Raw genomic sequence first — 20,828 nt, forward strand, 5'->3', positions numbered from 1 at the left:
GGGGGTTACCCTTTCCTGTAGTGTGTTATATAGGTCATATAGGTATAAAATCCCTGTGTTTATTGTTCCTTAGTTAACTTCCGGATTATAGTGACATCACTATGTAACACTCGCTATTTTTGTGACTATTTAGTTAAAGGGGCCTTTAGGGTTTCCCTTTCCAGTAGTGTTTTCTAAAGGTGTCTGTGCATGTAAAAGGTCTATAAAGGCTAAAATTCCTGTGTTTCTAACCCGCCCCCGCGGGGCACAGGAACCTTCCATCTCACCTGTCAATGCACATGATAATCTGTCCAATAAAATAGATATACTGATGAACACGGAACACTTGTCTAATGTCTTGGTTTTATTGCTTGATAAAGAGGTGTTCATAGAAATAGGTTTTTGTAAATATGGTGCTGAGACACAGAAAAGTGAGTTTGTTATCAGGGGAAGCAGGAGGTGGACTAAAAATAGTGTTAAAACCCCTGTTCAAATGTCAGACAGGCAGCGAACACAAAGACACGCAACATGTGAGTGAGCATGGATAACTTCTGAATGAGGGCCAACAAATCTAAATAGGAAATAGTGCAGGTGTGTGTGTGTGTGTGTGTGTGTGTGTGTGTGTGTGTGTGTGTGTGTGTGTGTGTGTGTGTGTGTGTGTGTGTGTGTGTGTGTGTGTGTGTGTGTGTGTGTGTGTGGGTGTGTGTGTGTGTGTGTGTGTGTGTGTGTGTGTGTGTGTGTGTGTGTGTGTGAGGGAGGCTCAATACAACAGGAAACCATTACAGCGGGTGTGGCTGCTAAGCTCATCTGCTAACCTTGACTTGTCTTCCTACAGCGACAAGAAAACAGAAAGAAGCTCCCTGTCATCATTTGTTAAACAGACCTTTGTGTTCACACACATACACACACACACACACACACACACGTATGTTAACAAGTGAAATAATGTGCAATGTGTAAGATATTGAATATATCAGTTTTCAATTCCAAACATCATTACGTCTCTTTATCATAAAAGCTGCAGCACTTTGGCACCAGAGGCCAGAAACAGCCTCCCGAGTTCTGTTGCCAAGGTTAGGCAAAGATTGTTATGTGAGTTAAATATTAATTCACATTCTTCAAGCCACTGCAAGCTGAAGCCAGTACGAGTGGATATTTGCAGTAAACAAATTAAATCTTTTGTAAGGGAAAATATGATTGAAAGAGTCAGTGTTAAAATGTCATTCATATAGAAATAATCCATCCAGTTTACATGTGTTCAAAATATGTTTGCTATTGAAAAGTTGAAGCCACAATAACCCACATGCATTTAAACAAACTAATTGTGTGTGTGTGTGTGTGTGTGTGTGTGTGTGTGTGTGTGTGTGTGTGTGTGTGTGTGTGTGTGTGTGTGTGTGTGTGTGTGTGTGTGTGTGTGTGTCTATACGTATAGTGGTCTTGTCAGTGGTCGTCAAATAGGACAGATGTTGCAAGGTTTTCATAATACAACAAAGACAAAAAGAGAGTTAAAATGAGCTGTGATGCTCATTTTAACTCATGAGCATCACAGTACCAACAAATGTGCAATTATTCATGGGAAATAATTCAAAAACATCTGACCTTTCAGATATTTGTTCCCCTGTTTCCATGGATGCATGAGCGTGGTCTCAGCAGGACTCCCAAACTCAGATGAGAACCCACCATTGATCTGGACGGGGACCAGCTGGGTCGCAGCTGCCGGGCTGGTGTCAGTAGTGACGTTCTGGGAGAAGGATGCGATCCTCTGGAGGATTGAACCAACGCTATCTCTGGCATCGCCTGGGCCATCCTCCACTGACCAAACGGCTCTGGGGCTGGATGGGCTGGAAGTGTTGGGCACATCGGGAGCCACCTGGACAACTTGGGGTTGTAAAAGAATGTCCAGCTTGGGGCTGTGGCCTGGAAAAAGTGGCAACAGGGAACCAATCTCTGGATTCGGAATAGAACCCTCGGAGAAGGGTTGAGAACGTGGTGAGAGAGGCAAAAAGGGATGGTGGAGGGACGGGGTGTCAGAAGAACTGTCCAGGCTGCTCAGGGAGGCTGAGGGACTGGCCGGGGTGGAGGGGGTTCTGGTGTAGTGTTGGAGGCTCCCTGTGCTCCTTGGTGGAGGCTTGGGGGGGGGTGGGCTCATTGATCCTCCTGGAGACTTAGTGTAAGAAGTTGTTGAGGAGCTGTTAACCAAGCTGTCCAGATCCAAGGGAAACTTGTTGAGACGTGAAGCCTCTTTGGCCTTGGGCTGGGGGGATCTCAGGACCTGGGGCCCTTGCTGCTGGTAGGGACTTTTCGGGCCACAGTAGACCTCCTCCCCAAAGGAACTGGCATTATGGTGTCGGCCATTCCAGTTGGCATTGGCATACCTCAATCCTGGAGACACCCTGCCTCCACTTCCGCTTCGATGCATACTCACCAGTCCTCCTCCTCCTCCATCACGAATTTGGAGGTCGAGGCTTGGCATGGAACCATGGTTCACCCCCCGAGGGTCTGGAGCTCCCAGCATCATCCCCGGCCCATGGTCCATCTGGTTGAAAACACCTCCATGGGAGGGAAAGTTCTTCAGGTTGGGGTGGCTTCCCAAGTTGGTCCCTCCGTCACGATGCTGTTGCGGGAGCTGGGTTCGAAGGTACTCCCCATGAGGTGGGGGGCTGTAATATGACCCTGGTTTATTAAGAGGAAGGGCACCCCCACCCACCCCAGAGTACTCCAGGCTGGACGTGGAGCTGTGGAGGCTGTCGTCACTGCCAGGCCCGGACAGAATGGAGTACCCGTTGGGGTTCAACCTGCTCTGAAAAGACGCGGCTCTGGTCACGGAGGAGCCGTTGTTGTGGATGGCTGGTTTGTTTGTAGTTCCTCGGTTGAAGGACATACTGTTGACTACACTACGGGACTTGAGCACCGGGCTGGGGTTGGAACTCAGGCTGATGCGGGAATGGTGGGCTGAGGAGCCCAGGCTGTTGTTGTTGTTGTTGAAGGTCAATGAAGGGGACTGGCCCCCTCCTCCATGCCCCTCACTGGCTTTGTTGTGGTGGAGGAAGAAGTGAGAAGAAGATGGAGACACAGGGGTGGAGATGGGAGAAGCTGGGGAGAAGGGTGGTATGTCATCCACATCGTCAATGTCGAAGGATCTCTTCAGCGCTGCAGGTGGGAAGAAAGAAAACGAGCTGTTAATAACAAGATCATTTACTGTTATATTTAATGTCTCTCCTGGGACATGTGTTCATGCTTTAATGCTCAAAAAGCTCTTTATTTTTCTCATACTGCCTGTGCTGCAGCACCTCTTTTCCCCCTCTGTCTGAAACCAGAGCAGTCTGCTCTGATCGGTTAGCTGGACGGCTTTGTTGTGATTGGTCAATCTCTAAGAGATCTCCCGCCCCTTACGTAAGAATTGTAGGAGCGTTAGCCAATAGAAGCACAATTGTAATTTACATACACAAAAACCTATAGAACATACTACAGGAGAAGGGAACCCCCCAAAAGCAGAAAACTCCCGATTAAAACCTTAGTTAAGTGGCCCTAACCCTAGAATCTTTGATAACCTACAAGAGTCCATCTGCAGCAGTGTGACCTTCCAATAGGACACAATAACTTTATCATCAACATGAATATGTAGTTGGTAACTAAATAATAAAACATCATAAAGAAAATGAAACGTTTGGCCTGCATGTGCTGCCGGCTGCTATACTTCATTAACAACCATTATATCCAAAGTGTTTAACACTTATGACAAGTTATAAGAGTAAAGGCAGGAAGGACTCAGAGTAATGACCGTTGTGTGTCAGAACACTTGCCCTGTACAGTGTGTGCGTGTGTGCGTGTGTGTGTGTGTGTGTGTGTGTGTGTGTGTGTGTGTGTGTGTGTGTGTGTGTGTGTGTGTGTGTGTGTGTGTGTGTCTCTGCTCAGGAGATCATATTAAAGCTGTTTCGCTCTTTTGGTTTCTGGGTCCTAATCTCAACCACTTGCCTTTGTATGGGAACAGTGTCCACTTCCTTCGTCGAACACACACACACACACACACACACACACACACACACACACACACACACACACACACACACACACACACACACACACACACACACACACCACACACACACACACACACACACACACACACATACACACACACACACACACACATACACACACACACACACACACTTCCTGTGAGCTCCAAACACAAAGGGTGGATTGAGGTCGGAGCTGGAGCCGGGGCATCCAGTGGGGTTTAGTGTTACAGAAACCAACCACTGCAACTAGGGATACCATGAGAAGGGGTGGGTGGAGCTCAGGTGGGGGGGGGGGTATAATTATAGTTCCAAAGTGAAAGCTGAGACGTCATCCATAGACATCACAGCTGCTATACAGATATTTTGACAAATAATACACCATTATGTCACCTTTTGTTTGCTTTAATCCGACAAGTACTTAGCTGTTAGATTCTGAAGTGCAACACATATTAATATTCACAAATTTGGGCTAATAAACTTCTGATAGTGGTTGAAAGTAACTTATTACTTAGTATATAATATCAATTATGTGCAATATATATATATATGTATATATATATATATATATATATATATATATATTGCACATAATTGATATTATACTGTATATATAGAGATACCATTAATCACTGTGCAATATATACCTGGCTGCTATATCTCAGAAGGGTTAAAGGAGGTTTATTTTGTAAATTGTGTAATTTTTTCTGTTTTAATCTTTCATATTTTGTATCTTGGGTAATATCAAGCTGTCTTTGGCTCTTTTGCTGTAATAAATGTAAATTTCCCCTCTGTGGGACAAATAAAGGGATTCTGATTCTGATAGTATATTTACTCAAGTATTGCTCTTAAGTACTTTTTGGAACAAATGTCTACTTTACTGGAGTACTTTCATTTTATGGTACTTTATGCTAATACTACGCTACATTATCAGACTTTTACTGCATTACATTTATTAAAACACTCACAATCATAGTTATGTTGTTAAATAAAAACACATGATACACTAATATGGTATAATACAGTACTGTACGACAAATCTACACAGTACTTCACATATTTAAATTTGGTCCACATTGACCAACTACAATAATAAAATATAAGGAACAGGATAAAATGAAGACCAAAAATAAAATAAAATATTACTTCTGCATAACAATGACTTGTCATTGTGCAGAATGAGTTTAATTAACATTTTAAGTATATTTTCATGCAAATACTTTTGTTAATTTACTTAAGTAACATTTTCATATCAGGATTTTACTTGTAGTTTAAAATCTAAGTATTTTTACTTTTACTCGAGTGAAGGATATGAGAACTTCATCCAACACTGACTACTGCTATTAAAATGAAACAATATCACAACGTTTTAAATGCACAATTACTTATTTTCCGTTGTTTATCTACCTGTAGGATGAGAATAGTTTAGTTGCACTACAGTCAGTTTTACAGATGCTTTACAACCTGTATCTCGGCAGCAATTTAGCCAATGAGTTTAAGGCTCTCATAACTATAAAACGAGATCCGAAAGTCAGAGCCACAAAGATAAACCCTGCATTTTAGTGACACACACACATGTGACACAGGCCTTCACACTCAAGACGAGGCGAGAGTGAGTGTGTGCATCCACGCTACTCAGCTTAAAGAGCTAAGGTGTAATTACAGGACTCCTCGTGTCATTAAGACTCAAACACGCACTCTGTTTGTAGGACCAGACCAATGACCTCTCTGTGACACACACACACACACACACACACACACACACACACACACACACACACACACACACACACACACACACACACACACACACACACACACACACACACACACACACACACACACACTCAGTATTCACTGTTCCTTGAGTGGGTTCACTTATGCTGGTCTTCTGGAGTGTCTGTGTTTCAGATTTTATTGAAGGTATTCACATATCTGTAATAGTAGCAGGATACTTCACCTCTGAACATAACTACTTTAAAAAGAGCCAATTTCACCGTTCCTGTAGTCATGTCTCTGGTATTTAAGTGTATGTAAGCAGGCTGACAATTCTAATAGATATTTATACAATGGAAAAAATAACATATGTGCTACGATTACAGGGGAAACTTTTAAAGATCATTGGTGGATGTAAAATGAGGAAACTGGGATTAATAATCGAAGGATTATAAAGGTTGCATACAAAGGAACTGGACTGTGTAACACCCCATAATAATATAATATGGCTTCTTTAAAATGAGGAATTTTTATTTTTGAAATGTCCTGGTATATGGGACTGTAATGTTGTAATATGTAGCATGACATTATATATAACCCATCTTTTATTTTATTTTTGTTATACCTGTGTTATTTACGTCTTCAGTGTTTTTATTGATTTGATTTCTATACATTTAGTTTATCATATTCTCGTGTTGACTTTTTGTGATTTGAGACCTAATAACCCCTTGTTAAAGAAACCGTTCATCTAAATTGGAGTACTATTGGTTGTAAAGGGGAAGGTGAGAAAATTACTAATAAAGAATAAAATGTATGTCGCTTTGGATAAAAGTGTCTCCAGAAGCCATGTAATGTAATTGTCAGTAGTTTGACAGTGATACAAAATGTAGCTGTTATTAGACTATTAGAAAGCAGTGATAATGTGGCCCTCCAGAGAATTTAAAAGAGACAGACCTTTCCCTCAAAGTGCTGCTGGTGGAGACACAAAACAGAGCTAAAAGAGAGGGACTACTATACTGCCATTCACTGGGTGGTACAAACACGACACCAAATGTAAATGTTCTCCATAAGTAATGGATGTTTAGGTTCACCATTTCAACGTACAGAGACAGAAGTGTTGAGTACATGACTGTAGTCCTACTAAATGAACTAGTGCTACAGAATGTAGATGGAATTTAACATTGAACCTCATGGGACGGTTCATTTGACTAGAGCTGTATATTTTTGGCCCTGATTATAGTGACCGATATCCAAATACTGACTTTTCTTTGGCAAGCAACAGTAACAGCGTTGAGTAGTTTTGACTCAGGGACATTCCAAAGAGTCCCTGGACTAAGTGAAGACAATAATTTGGTTACAGTCTGAGGAAGTAGTACACAAAACCAGGTATTACAGGTCTGGGCTGTAGGGGTTCAGTATGCACCTGTGGCCGCTTTAAATTCCAATAGTCATTCATGTCAGGATTATCAGCATGCCTCTGTTTTATATTATTCTAAACTGAATATCTGTTTGTAGTCATTTAGACTTTAGGATGTACAAGACATTTCCAACCTATCCAACTAACTAAAACCATGATTGGATTAAAGAATTAATTGGCAGCAATTTTGCTGTTTTTGTTTCAAAATTATTTCACAGTTCCAGCTTTTGCTTTTAAAATATTTTAAAGAATTAAAGAGTTTTTTCTGCAATGAGTACTTGTACTCCTAATACTTAAGTACATTTTCACAATCGTCCGTACTTTTACTTAAGTACCATTTTCCATGCAGTACTTTTACTTGAAATATAGTATATTTCAGGGTGGTATTAGTACTTATATGCAAGTAAAGAATCCGAATACTTTTTCCAGCACTGCAAAAAACACATAGCCTTTTATCAACCAAGCCTTCATTCACACACCTAACAGTTCCTACCTGAGCAGCTAATGGCTCCAGGCAGGCTGGGGAGGGGTATGTGAGTGAGTGTGGGGGGCAGACTGTGTGGACTCGGCTACAAGTGTGAACCTGCCCTCCATTCAACAGATAAGGAGTTCTGGTATCAGGTAATTGCTGGCAACCTGTCAAACACAGGGCGAATAATTACGGTGGCCGTGTGAGAGTGCTCGTGTGTGTGTGTGTGTGCGTGTGTGTGTGTGTGTGTGTGTGTGTGTGTGTGTGTGTGTGTGTGTGTGTGTGTGTGTGTGTTGGTGTGTGTGTGTGTGTGTGTGTGTGTGTGTGTGATGTCTACATTTGGCTCCATTCCTTATATCCTCATAGTTGTGCAGACCCTAATCCTCTCCTCTTACACAATACCAAGTCAATCTGATAAAGATAGATGCTCAAAGGCGCTCTCTGCCCCCCTCTCTTTTTCTTACACAACCACACACTAACACACAGCATGCTGAATTCACTCAGAGTTTCCGGGAAAGTGTGTGTGTGTGTGTGTGTGTGTGTGTGTGTGTGTGTGTGTGTGTGTGTGTGTGTGTGTGTGTGTGTGTGTGTGTGTGTGTGTGTGTGTGTGTGTGTGTGTGTTTATAAACAGGCTTGCATAATGGCCATTATCATGCTTAGCGCTTCATCTCCCTCTATTATGCTGCATTTTTGAACTTGAAAATTGTTTAGCTAGTTAAACATCAACATAAACTATAGGACCACGTCCACAAAGATCAAATGTAGTTCCATGCAGCCGCATTGAGAAAAAGTAATGCGCCCAGTGACATAACAAAGCCCGTTTCTTTGAGCTGTTCGGCCGGGAAGACCCTGGATGTTGCTGCTGGTGAGAGTTGTACTTTTATATCCGTATGTCAGCTCTCTGTTCGGCTGTCAGACTGAGTGGGGAAACTCATTCATACAAAGTGAGAGCGAGATACTACAGTTGGTTTTAATAGTGAAAAAAAGAACAAACAAATATATAGTAGCTTGGACAGATAATAAATTGCAAGGAGCGATGCCAGCTACCATGACAATGATATCATACGTCGTCACACAACAGCAGTCAATATACTGTTGTCATAGGAACATCGTGAGACCTTTTTTGGAGGGCATGATGTGAGGAGGCTCTCCTGTGCACTGTACCACCTCCCTCCTACCAGAAGGGATCTTTTACCAGTATCCTTTTTTTATGCATATAAGAGCATTTTAATGGTGTATGTTGTCAATGTGGACAAATGGTAGATGTTGTGTAGATTAAGTACTGCATTATCCCATATCAGCATATCATGTGTTTTCATATGTACAAAGTCAGTGTGAGTATATAAATAAATGTCTTTGAAATGAAGTGGAGTAAAAGTATAAAATTAAAGTACTCAAATGATGTAAATACAAATACGTCAAAAAAGCACCTAAGTACAATACTTGAGGAAATGAACTTTGCTGAACAGGCCCTGGCAGAAGCGGCTGGTACCTTAAATAAAATAATTTATTTGTTTTATGCTCTTTATTACTGGAGCCAGAAAAAAATAATGAACGGTGGGGATTGGATAAAGCTCTGCAGAGAACATCACTGCATGTCCTAATCTTCTGACCATCCTGCCAGACCAAACTGAGGGCAAAGGGCCTGTCCCAGAGAGCCAAGAGGGGAGCTAAGCTAGCCCAGCTAGCACCTAAAGCTATTCCTCTACCCGACTTGCTCCTGGCTAATGTAGTTTAACAAATATAAAATGGATGAAATAAGTCTCCAGCTAATCTGCTAGTGTTACAAAATGGTAAGATCAGATCTCTACCCCATCTTGCTATCCTGATAACACTTATTGCACTCATAATGACAACCGCAGGACTCCATTGACCTGAGAGAAGGCATACTTTGTGTTGACATTAGGCATGTAAGACTTAAGGCATGGGTCCAAATCCTTCCCACCTACCAAATTTTATGTGGCCTGCGAAAGTTTGAAAAACAGTTTGCTCCTCAAACAATTATATGTTGCATTACAGAACTACAGTGTACATAAACTACATGTCCCACAATGCATCGTGTTTTGTGACCAGCGCACTGCTTAGCAGGCGATCTCCAGCAGAGGTAGTCCCAGCAGTGTGACGCTGCTACGAGGCGGTGGCAGTGCTCAAAGGATGGAGTTTACGATGGCACATCGACTCCAAACAAGTATGCTAACCTTAGCCACCTAGACGAGCAACAAAAGTTAAAGGATAAAGGCAGCCAGAGTTCTCTTAAGAACCACTCGGATGTCGCTCTGGTGCATTTCGCGATTAACATGGAATGGTGCCAAAAACTTGTGTTGCTTATTTGAGTTTTCAACTTATTTAGAACAATTATTTGCTTTCAGAATGTGAAACTCCTATTGGCTGATAAGTGCCGCTCCTGTTTTTGGTTCTAGTTTTCCTTGTGTAGCATACATTTACTAGGCAATACATTATCATTAAATTGTTAAATCTTTGAATAGTTTTTTCAAGATTTGTGTGTAGAAAATAAAAATCTAATCACACAGTTTTTAAACAGCAATGGCTTTCCTATGTAATTAAATTGAACTGTATTCCATGGGTTGCATGTTGTTGTCACCACACACACACACACACACACACACACACACACACACACACACACACACACACACACACACACACACACACACACACACACACACACACACACACACACACACACAGTAGTTTGTTCAAGCCTCTATATTTAAAGTGACCAGCTTACCACTTATATTCCTTCTAAACAACATTGCTTTCTTTATCCATCTGTTCCGAGGCATCTTTTGAGTGTACAAGAAACACTTCATGTCGGTCCTCTTAGGATTGCTTTTGTGACTTTTTACTAAATGAAGTGCATGTGTGGAAAGGGCGAATGTGTCTTCCTGCTCTGAAGTCTGTAAACACTGGCAAGTGAAGAGCTGCAGTTGTTGCAGCTTTTGGCAAAAGGCCAGAGCCCCAGAAGAAGGAAAACATGGAACAACTGGCCCCCAGTTCAGCTGGTCAGAATCACATTCCCTCCCAGAGGAAACCCATGCTGTTTATGTTCATGCACTCTGTCCGCACAAACACCAAGTGTCCTCTCTCTAAAGTGAGGCGTTTCTGGATAGCATCTGACACATGCATCATAGGATCATTCACTTAAAAGTGCGGCCACTATTCATTAGAGGCCGACCTCACCGTCCAATCATCTCCATGCATTGAGCTGGGCTAGTTTGGACATCAATCGCACAACTCTTCAGTGAAATACCTGTATTCAACCAAGTTCTTAGTTTTTGTAATACTTAACAAAAGAACACATTACTTTGTAACATGTTTGTCATACACAGAGATAGCAAAAGTGCACAAATCCTTTACTCAATGAAAGTACAGATACTCGTGTTTAAAAATACTCTGGTAAAAGTTGAGGTACTGATTAAACTTCTTTATTTAGGTAAAAGTAAAGAAGTATTGGCTTCGAAATGTACTTAGGTAAAAAGTTCCCATAACTACGCATTCGTCATGAATCGTTTTGTTGTTTTCTGCTCTCTGTATTTTCACTCAGTTCCTCCCCCTTCTCTTCCTCTTACGCTTCTACTCTTACGGCCGTGGGTCTGGTACTGGCTTGTTTCTGATAATAAGGCACTGCACTGGCTTCCGGTTCAGAGGATGATTGGAATAGACTTGAGTTCTCATTGGTCCCTCTTCTTTAGAGAAGACCAGGAATTGATGGATACACGGATCGTGTTAAACCAATAGGCACACAATGACTCTAAATAATAATGATCACACCACCAAACAAAGATTCAAACTAAAGTTAAAATCCTGTTCTTAACATGTAAGAAGTACAAAGTACAGGTATTTGTGTTAAAAATGTAAGAAGTCAAAGTAAAATGTCGTCTGAAAAATAAGTAGTAGAGTAAAAATGTATTTAAGTACAGTAACAAAGTATTTGTACTACAGTACTTCCCACTTCTGGTAACAAATAACATAGAATTCACCAGTTTTTGAAAGTTCATTAATAGCCAGTAAGTCCTGCTGCATGGCTTTCCTTAACTTATTATTGAGTTCTCTCTAAAATACACTAATTTTCACGAGCTTAATGTTCGATTTTTTCAGAACTATCTACATTTGCATTCCTTTTGAAAATATAGAGTTTCTTTTGGCACTGTTTTTAATTGTATTCGTGTCTGTTGTCTCTTGTAAGTTTTAACTGGGAATTCAATTTAAAGGGATTCATGTCAGTTAAAAAAAAAAGGTTTCAGAGTTTCAATGAAGTCATTGTCCCAGACGTGGTCTCCGTGCTTGGTTCATGCTGGGACCCTCAGGGTCCCCAGGGGCAGAGCTTCTTCCCCCACATTTAAACACCAACAATGAAAGGGTCTTCTGGAATTCGTTACGATGTATTCATTTAACTGTTTTGGGATATAAAAAATATATATAAAATATTCCCAAATTTCATAGAAATGAGAAGAGGGTCTGAGACTTATGGTGCCGGACGCGATGCCAAGATCTGCATTGCTTTACTAGCTTGAGTTTCACCGCGGCTGTCAGCTGTGCTTACTCAGGTCATCAAACTAGACCACTTTACTTTGATTTTGTTTTATTTAATTGTAAAACATGTTTTAAAATGATGCAGGACGACCTAAATACTCAAACCGGTTATTAAAAAAAGTTAAGTGTACAGACGAGACGGCAGGCGAAACACTTTTAAAATGTGACTTTTCTGAATGGAGATCGGATCGATCAAAATAGGCCAACATGTAGCTGCTCCGCCCACACTCACACCAACGTCAGAACAAAACTAACCCCTCTGATGGGTAACACGCTTGAGGCCAGGGAGATGGGTTGATTTGGGAACCAGTAAGCACTGGGAGGACAGGAGGCTGCCCTGTGGATATACAATGAGGGGACGCTGAGTCTGGGCTTGTCCATGTCCAACCCCCCCTTGTCTGCACATTCCACACAGGTAGAACCCTCTGACAGACAACACAGCATGTGCAATGACACGTGTGAACACACACACACACGCAAACCCACAGTTATGTTAAGTAAAATGCAGATTGGAACTAATCGCAGACACAACACTGCGCCAGACCAGGGCTGTAAAAAATGATAACTCTTATTAGTGATAACAGCGCAGATTCGGTCCACAAAATGTCCGGTAGAGTAAAAGTTCAAAAAGTGCAAGTTGATAAAGATAAGCACATAAAAAACCCATATAAAAGCAGGATACATTTAGATTTTAGAGGCTAGAAACAGTATTCAAAATTAATTTGGACATTACTTGAGCAGCTTATTGATCATTATCACACACACACACACACACACACACACACACACACACACACACACACACACACACACACACACACACACACACACACACACACACACACAAACAAACACATTAAAACAACTTCCACTCACTAAAAGCACATCTGGAAGACACATTCCAAGCAGCCGTTAGCAATGTTGTAACACTGAAAATAACACAGTATCTAAGTACTCATAAACACACACACACACACACACACACACACCCCGATGTCTGGCTACTATTTGACTCATAAGCACCTGTTGCGTGAAAAGTATTAGACTGAAGCTGGAGTCTATTAAAGGGACAGCGCGTCCAGAGTTTAACAGCAGGGGCTTCAGAAGGGAGGAACGGCACAGTGGTTGAAGGCAGATGTTGTATAAATGTATTAAATCACCCCTATTGTTATCCAGCTACGTTAGTAATGAAACCCCACCTCCACTCCAAATATGTTGCTCAGAATGATCCACAGACCTCTGTACAGAGAGTGTTCCATTAAAAGACAATCATGCAACCTTTAACAGCAACCTTTTGAACCGGTAGGGCTCAACATGGGATTGGTTGTTGGTGTTTTGATAAAATGTTCTGCTCTTACCCTTGCTATTTTGATTGCTTTAGTTAAAAAACGTATACATTTTGGATTTGTTCAATATTTCAGTAACTTAGCACTATATTATGGAGTTGAAATTAAGCCACTGTTAACTTAATTGTGTTCATTGAGCAGTCTGTTATGATTTGGTACTGGCAACAGTCGTTGCTAGCTAGCTAACAGCAGCAACCGTTACTTCCTGTGATGGCACAGCAGTCATGCACAATTCAAGACTAACCCTACATGGTTGAAACACACACAATGCAGTATTTACAATGCACATCATTAAGAACAGTAATGGAAGTCACGTGTTGTAGTTGAGACACAGCATCGTTTTATCTTCCTAGCACTCTGAGGCTGCAGTGGCCATCTTTTGTGTACACTATGTCCCTCCAACAATCTAACATAAATATAAAAATATTTAAAAGAATGTTGCTAGTGACCAGTGTGCAGGTAATCCGTGAGACAGTAATGGTTCATATACACTTTGTCATGCTCATGTCATGTGATGTGGAGTATTCCAGCACACTGACTCCACAGTGAATCTAATCATCAATCCCTTTCCGTGTGTATAACAGTCAATGGATTCACACCCTGGTTCACCAAAATACTGTTTACTGTCAACATTACACTTGAGACAAGCAGCTAAATTGTCAGATAACATTAATGCAAAGGTGATCCATTCTTTACTCAACATCTAAAGGAAGATGATTGACAACCTTTATGAATCCTGCACACATTCCCCAGCCTTTGATGACAGAAGCTTAACATTAGCTTATTTCTCTTAGTAAATGTCAGCATACCAACGTGTGATTTCATGGTTTGCTGCCCAGGTTAATTTGTAGCCTGATTGTCAAGGGATTGTAAATGATTTGAATCTCAGAATGTTTATAAAATTCCACATGTTAATAGAACTGCAACAGCTATATGGACTTCTATAGATGACGTGTTTTTGGATAGCAAAGCATTTTATCAAATGGGGGCTTCAAATGCATGTATTCAACTCATTCACACATCTCATGGCAGTCGTGTTTTATTAGGTTCCATCAGATGGATATATTTGCTGAATGAATATACACCGCCGAGGGAAAATAAACTCAACTGATGATACTCAATTTGACCCTTACAGATTTTTTTTATTATCTTCATACTCTCCCTGCAGTAATGGTTTTGTCGCTGCGCTTTCATTGGTTCATTAAAACTGATCCAGATTGTCTTCAGGGCCTGACAACTCCAGACATGTCTGAGGAGCAGCCTGCACTGATGTCGTGCCAAATTCTCATCTATTATGGAAGAATAGCTTGGCAGAAAGACACATCAAGTGCTACCTGTGTGTGTGTGTGTGTGTGTGTGTGTGTGTGTGTGTGTGTGTGTGTGTGTGTGTGTGTGTGTGTGTGTGTGTGTGTGTGTGTGTGTGTGTGTGTGTGTGTGTGTGATCATGGGCTCAGGACAGACAAGAATTTAAGCTAATTATGTGGACACGCACTAGTATGCTTTACTACCTGGGTTAGGGTTAGGGTTGCACTTTAAACCATATTACTTCAATTTTGTTTCAACGATAAATGATGTCTAAAGAAACTCACACTAACAGTGTTTTCCCGTGTGTGTGTGTGCTTCACTGCGTTAATGCAGCCTGGAATGTCTCACTTGTCATGAGCAAAGACATCGAGCTGTGTGTGTGTGTGTGTGTGTGTGTGTGTGTGTGTGTGTGTGTGTGTGTGTGTGTGTGTGTGTGTGTGTGTGTGTGTGTGTGTGTGTGGTCACTGGGTCAGTAAGTCATGGGACCCCTTCTGATCTGTGTAGGGTTCGTGGCCTGCAGTGCAGTACCAGGATGCGACAGTGCTGGGAGGGGGGGCAGCTCTTAGCCCCCCTGACCTTGTCTAATCTTCTGTGTCACCCAAAGGCCCCTGAGCCCTCCTTTCCCCCCCTCCAATCTAGTCCACACCTTCCACTGCCTTCACTCTGCCTGTTGACTCTAAGAATGAACCCTGTATTTGTGCCCTTCTCTAAAAACGGGATCCACAATGAACAACGCAACTCATGATAGCCTACTGTCAGTTCAATATAAAATATAAATATTTCCCAGCCAGTGTTGGACATTAAAAACAAACTGTTCTAAGCTGTCGTTCCCTTCCTTTCCGCTGTTGTGCAAACAGATGAACAGTTGGATTTGATGAGGCTGTACAACTGTACCTAACAGAGTCACACCTACTGTATGTGTCTAGACAGCACGGCGAACATGCATTGAGCAAAGACTATACAAACTATTGCTTTTATTAACCTTCCTCTCCTCGGGTCAAAATCGTCCCGCTTCTAAATTGCAAAAACAACAACGTGGATGATCTCATACCATGTTATCCGCCAAATAGAATCCTGATTTAACATTGACATGTGTTATTACATGGTTTAGTTCAATACTCGATTCTGATTGGTCAATTCAGTACACGTGACACGTTGTTAATCCAGTAGTACAGACTGCTGTCAAGGACTATATTGACTGTTCTTGAGTATCAAGAAAGGGAAAGGAAAAGAGGTTGAAAGACGGAGTGCTGGACGTCAGATAAATCCCCAGAAGAAGACAGACAGGAAGTAAACACTAACAGGAACACAGATCAGAAACTGAGAACAGACTCGGACAGTCACAGAAAACCTCATCAGTGCTGCCGTGCAGTTGTTGTTGTTGTCGCAGGTCCAGCCGACGGTGCGCCGTGGAACAGAGTTTTTTTTTCTTTGGCGGCAGAAATACGATCATTTTTGAGACAATAAAATAATTTCAATTAATATTGGGAGTCCCTTCAGGCTGATCAAGATCCCTCCGCTTGCGTCGGGCTCCCTGATTAGCGTGTCGGGTGTTCTTTTCCCCATAATGGCCGCCTCGCTGCACATTATTCGTAGTTTAACTATAGTCAAAATAATAATTGCTCCTTCATTTTTGCATTTTTTTTGGTCTAAAAAACCACCTTCAATGTTAAGTAAATGAGAAAGATAGGTTGGACTAATAATAATGTTTGGAAAGAGGCCTTAAAGAGTGCAACCCATACTTGGGGGATGATTTATGATTTGACATAAATATCAAACCAAGACAAAAGTTGCACAGTTAACAGGAATCATCACATTTACATAGGTAATTTTGTTCTGTTTTCAAAGGGAACCAAATATTGGATAACTCTTAAAAACCTTTAAAGTTACAGTATCTTTTGAGTTAGCTAACTATTAGTTATCCATCTGACAAAAGTGGAAGCTTTACCCAACATTCCACAGCCCGCTGGCAGACCCAGCATCAACAAGCAGTTCCCTGTTTCCAAATCAAATGTAGATCCGTCACATCACATCACCTTCTACCGTAGGGGCTCCGGGCCCTCACCGAGTTTCTGGAGGAACTGGGGTCACTGCCTGACACACGGTAATTTCTTTTAAGTGAGGGTAACTCTGGGTGGTAACCACATGTTTGACAGGAAAGTCTGGAGCCTCAATGATTGTTGACGACAGTACAGCGTTGCTGAACCTGCCCCTATTTCCGTTTTTTTTTTATCACCTGTTCACCGAGGCATCTGAGAAAAATTGTTTCTTCAAGAACTTCAAGTACAAGTATTCCTTAAGGTTATATTTTGTTGATTTAATTGTGTTTTTGTATTTAGCTGGTCTTCCTAGAACAGCTTTTAAAGTCACATAACTAATCTCTGTATGAATTTCTGTTCCGTTGTTTTGATCGCCTGTTTGATCGATCAGAGAAAAATTGTTTCTTTAAGAACTACAAGTACAATCATCCTTAGGGTTATATTTAATTCATTCATTGTGTTGTTGTATTAAGTTGGTCTTCCTCAAACTGCTTTAAAAAATCACATCACTCATTTTCATACAAATCATCTTTAAGTGTAATGTCCCTGACTGTCCAATCACATCGGTTGGAAGTGTCAGAAGGACAACAGTGTTGTAAAAGCGACTACAGTGGCAGTCGTCGGCCAAAGGCTACACCAATTTGTTTAGAGGCACAGATCAACACCTGTCCAAACAGAAGAATGTGGAAAGAAAGTAAGAATGGGGGGGGGGGGGTGGCTTTTGTTCTACTGTCCCTGCAGGGTCTCAGGTCGTGACGGATCACCCTGAGCAGGAACAGCGTCTGTCCCTCCTTCACTGTCTTTGGGTTCTCTTGTTTTTCCCAGCCTTTACCTGATTTATAGTGTTCCAAAAAGAAAGGTAGCATCAACTACTGTCAGAGGCAACAAAAAGAATTGCTGGCAGGCGGAAGCATTCTTTATGGAAGTCTTGTCTCATGCCAATCAGATCCTAGTCTTGTTTTCTTGCATGTCCACGCTGTAATGTAAGACCAGGATCAATGATATCCACTTTGCAGAGCATTTGCAAAAAGCTGTTTCTGTAACGTAATCCTAAAGCTTTGCAATATGAACTAATATGTCAATGTTAGAAAAAGTGTTGTTGTTCCTTAGATAACCTGCAAGTTTATATAGAGGTCTTTCTCACCTTTTTGCTCCTACTCGAAATGAAGTGGAGTTGATTAAACCACTCAAGAGGTGTAGAAAAAAACTACTTTAAGTGACAGGACAACACAAATTGTCGGTGTCTCCACAACAAACTTTGAAAGGTAAATCTGTTAATTATACCTTTACAGTTACAGAAAATATTTTCGTTTGGATTACAATGTTCAAAAGCAGGAAATAAGCAGTCGTTTCCTGAGTTAAATATAAGCTCATCCATCAAATATGTTGTTTTCTGCTACTTTGTATCTTCATATGAACTGGTCAAAGGAAATGCCATTACTGAAATTATAAGTATGTTTGAAATCATGTAGAAAACAGAGTCTCCTTGAAATAGTTTGTCCACATAAAAGTATTAACAGGTCCATCTGTGCACTGTCAAATCTTCTGCTCCCAACATCTGAACGCCATTTAAAGAGTTCTTCAAATACAAATGTTTTATGTCATGTGTGTGGTCGATGTCTGACAAGAGACATATGTATTTTGCTATAACAGAAACACAAGTATTGGCTGCAGGAAACCTGAGGCAATGGATCTAAATGATTGAATAATGGGACATCATGGAACGTTAAAACTTGAAACTGCATTTATATTTAGCTTTTTTTCAGTTAATTCTTGTTTGTTGAATTCCCTTGCCCTCTCTTAAAAATATTAATTCATTGCATTAGGCTACTAGATAAATATATACAAATCATAAAAAAAGACTTAAAGAGTTAGTGCCAGCAATCCGTCAGTTGAATGGAGTTGATGTTAAGTGGGGGGACTTCAAGAGAGAAAAAAGAGCAGCAGAGATTTAACAGAGACTAACAGGCATCTCATTCACAGAGCTGGGTTTACTGCTTCTAAAAGATACTATTGTCTGCATTTGGGCTACACGCACACACACACACACACACACACACACACACACACACACACACACACACACACACACACACACACACACAAACCAAAGCTCAGGGCTTTGCCTACACTGTGTTATTAGTGCCTCTCTTACCTGCCCAGGCCGTTTTACATCAGACTCCATAATTATACAGTAAGTCTCGCTCAAAGGCACATAAAAGCCAACACTATGAAGTAATTCATTTTTTTCTATGAAGAACACAAAAATATCTTAAACCACTTAACACAAAATACCATAGTATTCAACATAGTTCAGCAAAGTTTAGATGAGCTTAATGAAAGAGCTTTAAATGTAAGCCATAGTTGAAAGAGAGAAAATACACGATATAGTCTTTAACAAGTGTTTTCAGTCATATTGATTATATTAATCTAGCTAAAGTTATAGCTTGATCTATACATTAGGTTAATAAAATGTATTAAAATAGTTTTTTTAAAGTCCACTTTTCAGAGCCTGAGGTGACATCTTAAAATGATCACAGCAAACCCAATATTAGGGACCACTACCAAAAAAGCTAAAAAGAAAATAACGCACATTTTCACGTTATGTCCTGTTGTTTCTAAACTGATCAATATCTGCACGAATAGTTCCAGCTGTGTTTGAAATGAACATAATGAACACATGAATATTACCATACTGTTATTACAGGCAATTATTTGCTTTTGCAAAGTTCGGAAGGATATATTTCACTTAGTTTTTAGCACCTGACATACTTCGCTGGAGTCACATTTTTCAGAAAAAAACCTGAACAAGAAAGCATAGCTGCAGGCTGCCGAACTGATGCGGACACGAGCCTCCTTTCGGAGAGGAAGGCACGGCCCGGAGCCAGCGTTTATTGGTGGCAGCAGTAAAGTCATTCAATATTACACATACCTTCGAAATCTGATAAAATCCCTTCAAGGTGGTCATTCACGGAGAGTTCCGACATGCTGACTGAGGCTCCGTGATGGCGCTCCGAGCCAGAGGAGAAAAACCTTAAAGAATAAGCCGTGTATCCTCTATGGAGCCGAAGTGTTCCGCTGTGTGTGTGTGCTGCTGAGCGGGGTCCGGGCTCCTCTCTGGCCGGGCACACGGCAGGAGGCTCGGTGTGTCGGAGGCCCAGCCCCCTGCTCGCTGCAGCTCTGCCCCGCAGCAGGACCCGGGGGACGGGGGCGGAGCTGTGGAACACCTGGAAAATATCCGAGCTCCGTCCGGTTTCTCTTTTCTCTGCTGTCTGATCCCCCCCAACCTCACCTCCTCAGCTGGATCCCACCTTTGCCAAAGGCGTCAGGTCGTCCGAGAAGTTTGGAGGGATACTTTAAAAATTGACCGAGTATCATTATTTAAAAGTAACCTGATTAATTGTCGTCATTATGAATTGCAATGCAAATAAATACAAGATAAAAAATATCAATTATATGTTTTAAAAAAAGAAATATCAATAAGGTTTAGTTTTTTAAAATATCAATAAGTGTATTATGTACAACAACAGAACAATGCAACTTTAGAAAGAAGAAACCAAGATATTTATCATGAAAAATGTTTTCCAACTAAAAACCGTACCTATCAAACAAACGTTACATTTTTCTAATAAATCATGTTACGCAAAAACAGCATAGGTTTTACAAGTACACACACATATTGTCCACGATTACAAACACAGCATACAAGTTTACATTTACAAGTAAAACACTTTGTTCTATGAGTAAAACAATATTACGTGAATTTTGACAGGAATATTGCACCGCTGTTGTGCTGAGGATTATCTCACAAATATCCCGAGTAGTTCTCCACAGCAACAGGGGTTGCTAGTGAGTCAATTTGGAGGGCGGGAGGTTGAGCAGACCAGTTACATGATGTACTTTTACTCCACTACATGTATTAAATCCCTTTAGTGACTTACAGATCTGGATTAATGATGGTAAATATAATCAGCCTTTAAATCA

At 41.1% G+C, this 20,828-nt stretch overlaps 1 protein-coding gene across 1 annotated transcript in view; it reads right to left on the reverse strand.

The window, feature by feature from the left end:
- Positions 1 to 19,974, reverse strand: part of septin12 (septin 12) — a 75,550-nt gene extending 55,576 nt beyond the window's left edge. Inside the window, exons 1-2 of the mRNA XM_063903671.1 lie at positions 19,777 to 19,974; positions 1,579 to 3,129 (exon numbers count right to left, since the gene is read on the reverse strand). Of these exons, the coding sequence (XP_063759741.1) occupies positions 1,579 to 3,129; positions 19,777 to 19,831 (1,606 nt within the window). The 5' untranslated portion in view covers positions 19,832 to 19,974. The remainder of the gene's footprint in view (positions 1 to 1,578; positions 3,130 to 19,776) is intronic.
- Positions 19,975 to 20,828: the final 854 nt, after the last annotated feature.

This window comes from Eleginops maclovinus, chromosome 16 (genome assembly GCF_036324505.1).
Source record: "Eleginops maclovinus isolate JMC-PN-2008 ecotype Puerto Natales chromosome 16, JC_Emac_rtc_rv5, whole genome shotgun sequence".
Lineage (NCBI taxonomy): Eukaryota > Metazoa > Chordata > Actinopteri > Perciformes > Eleginopidae > Eleginops > Eleginops maclovinus.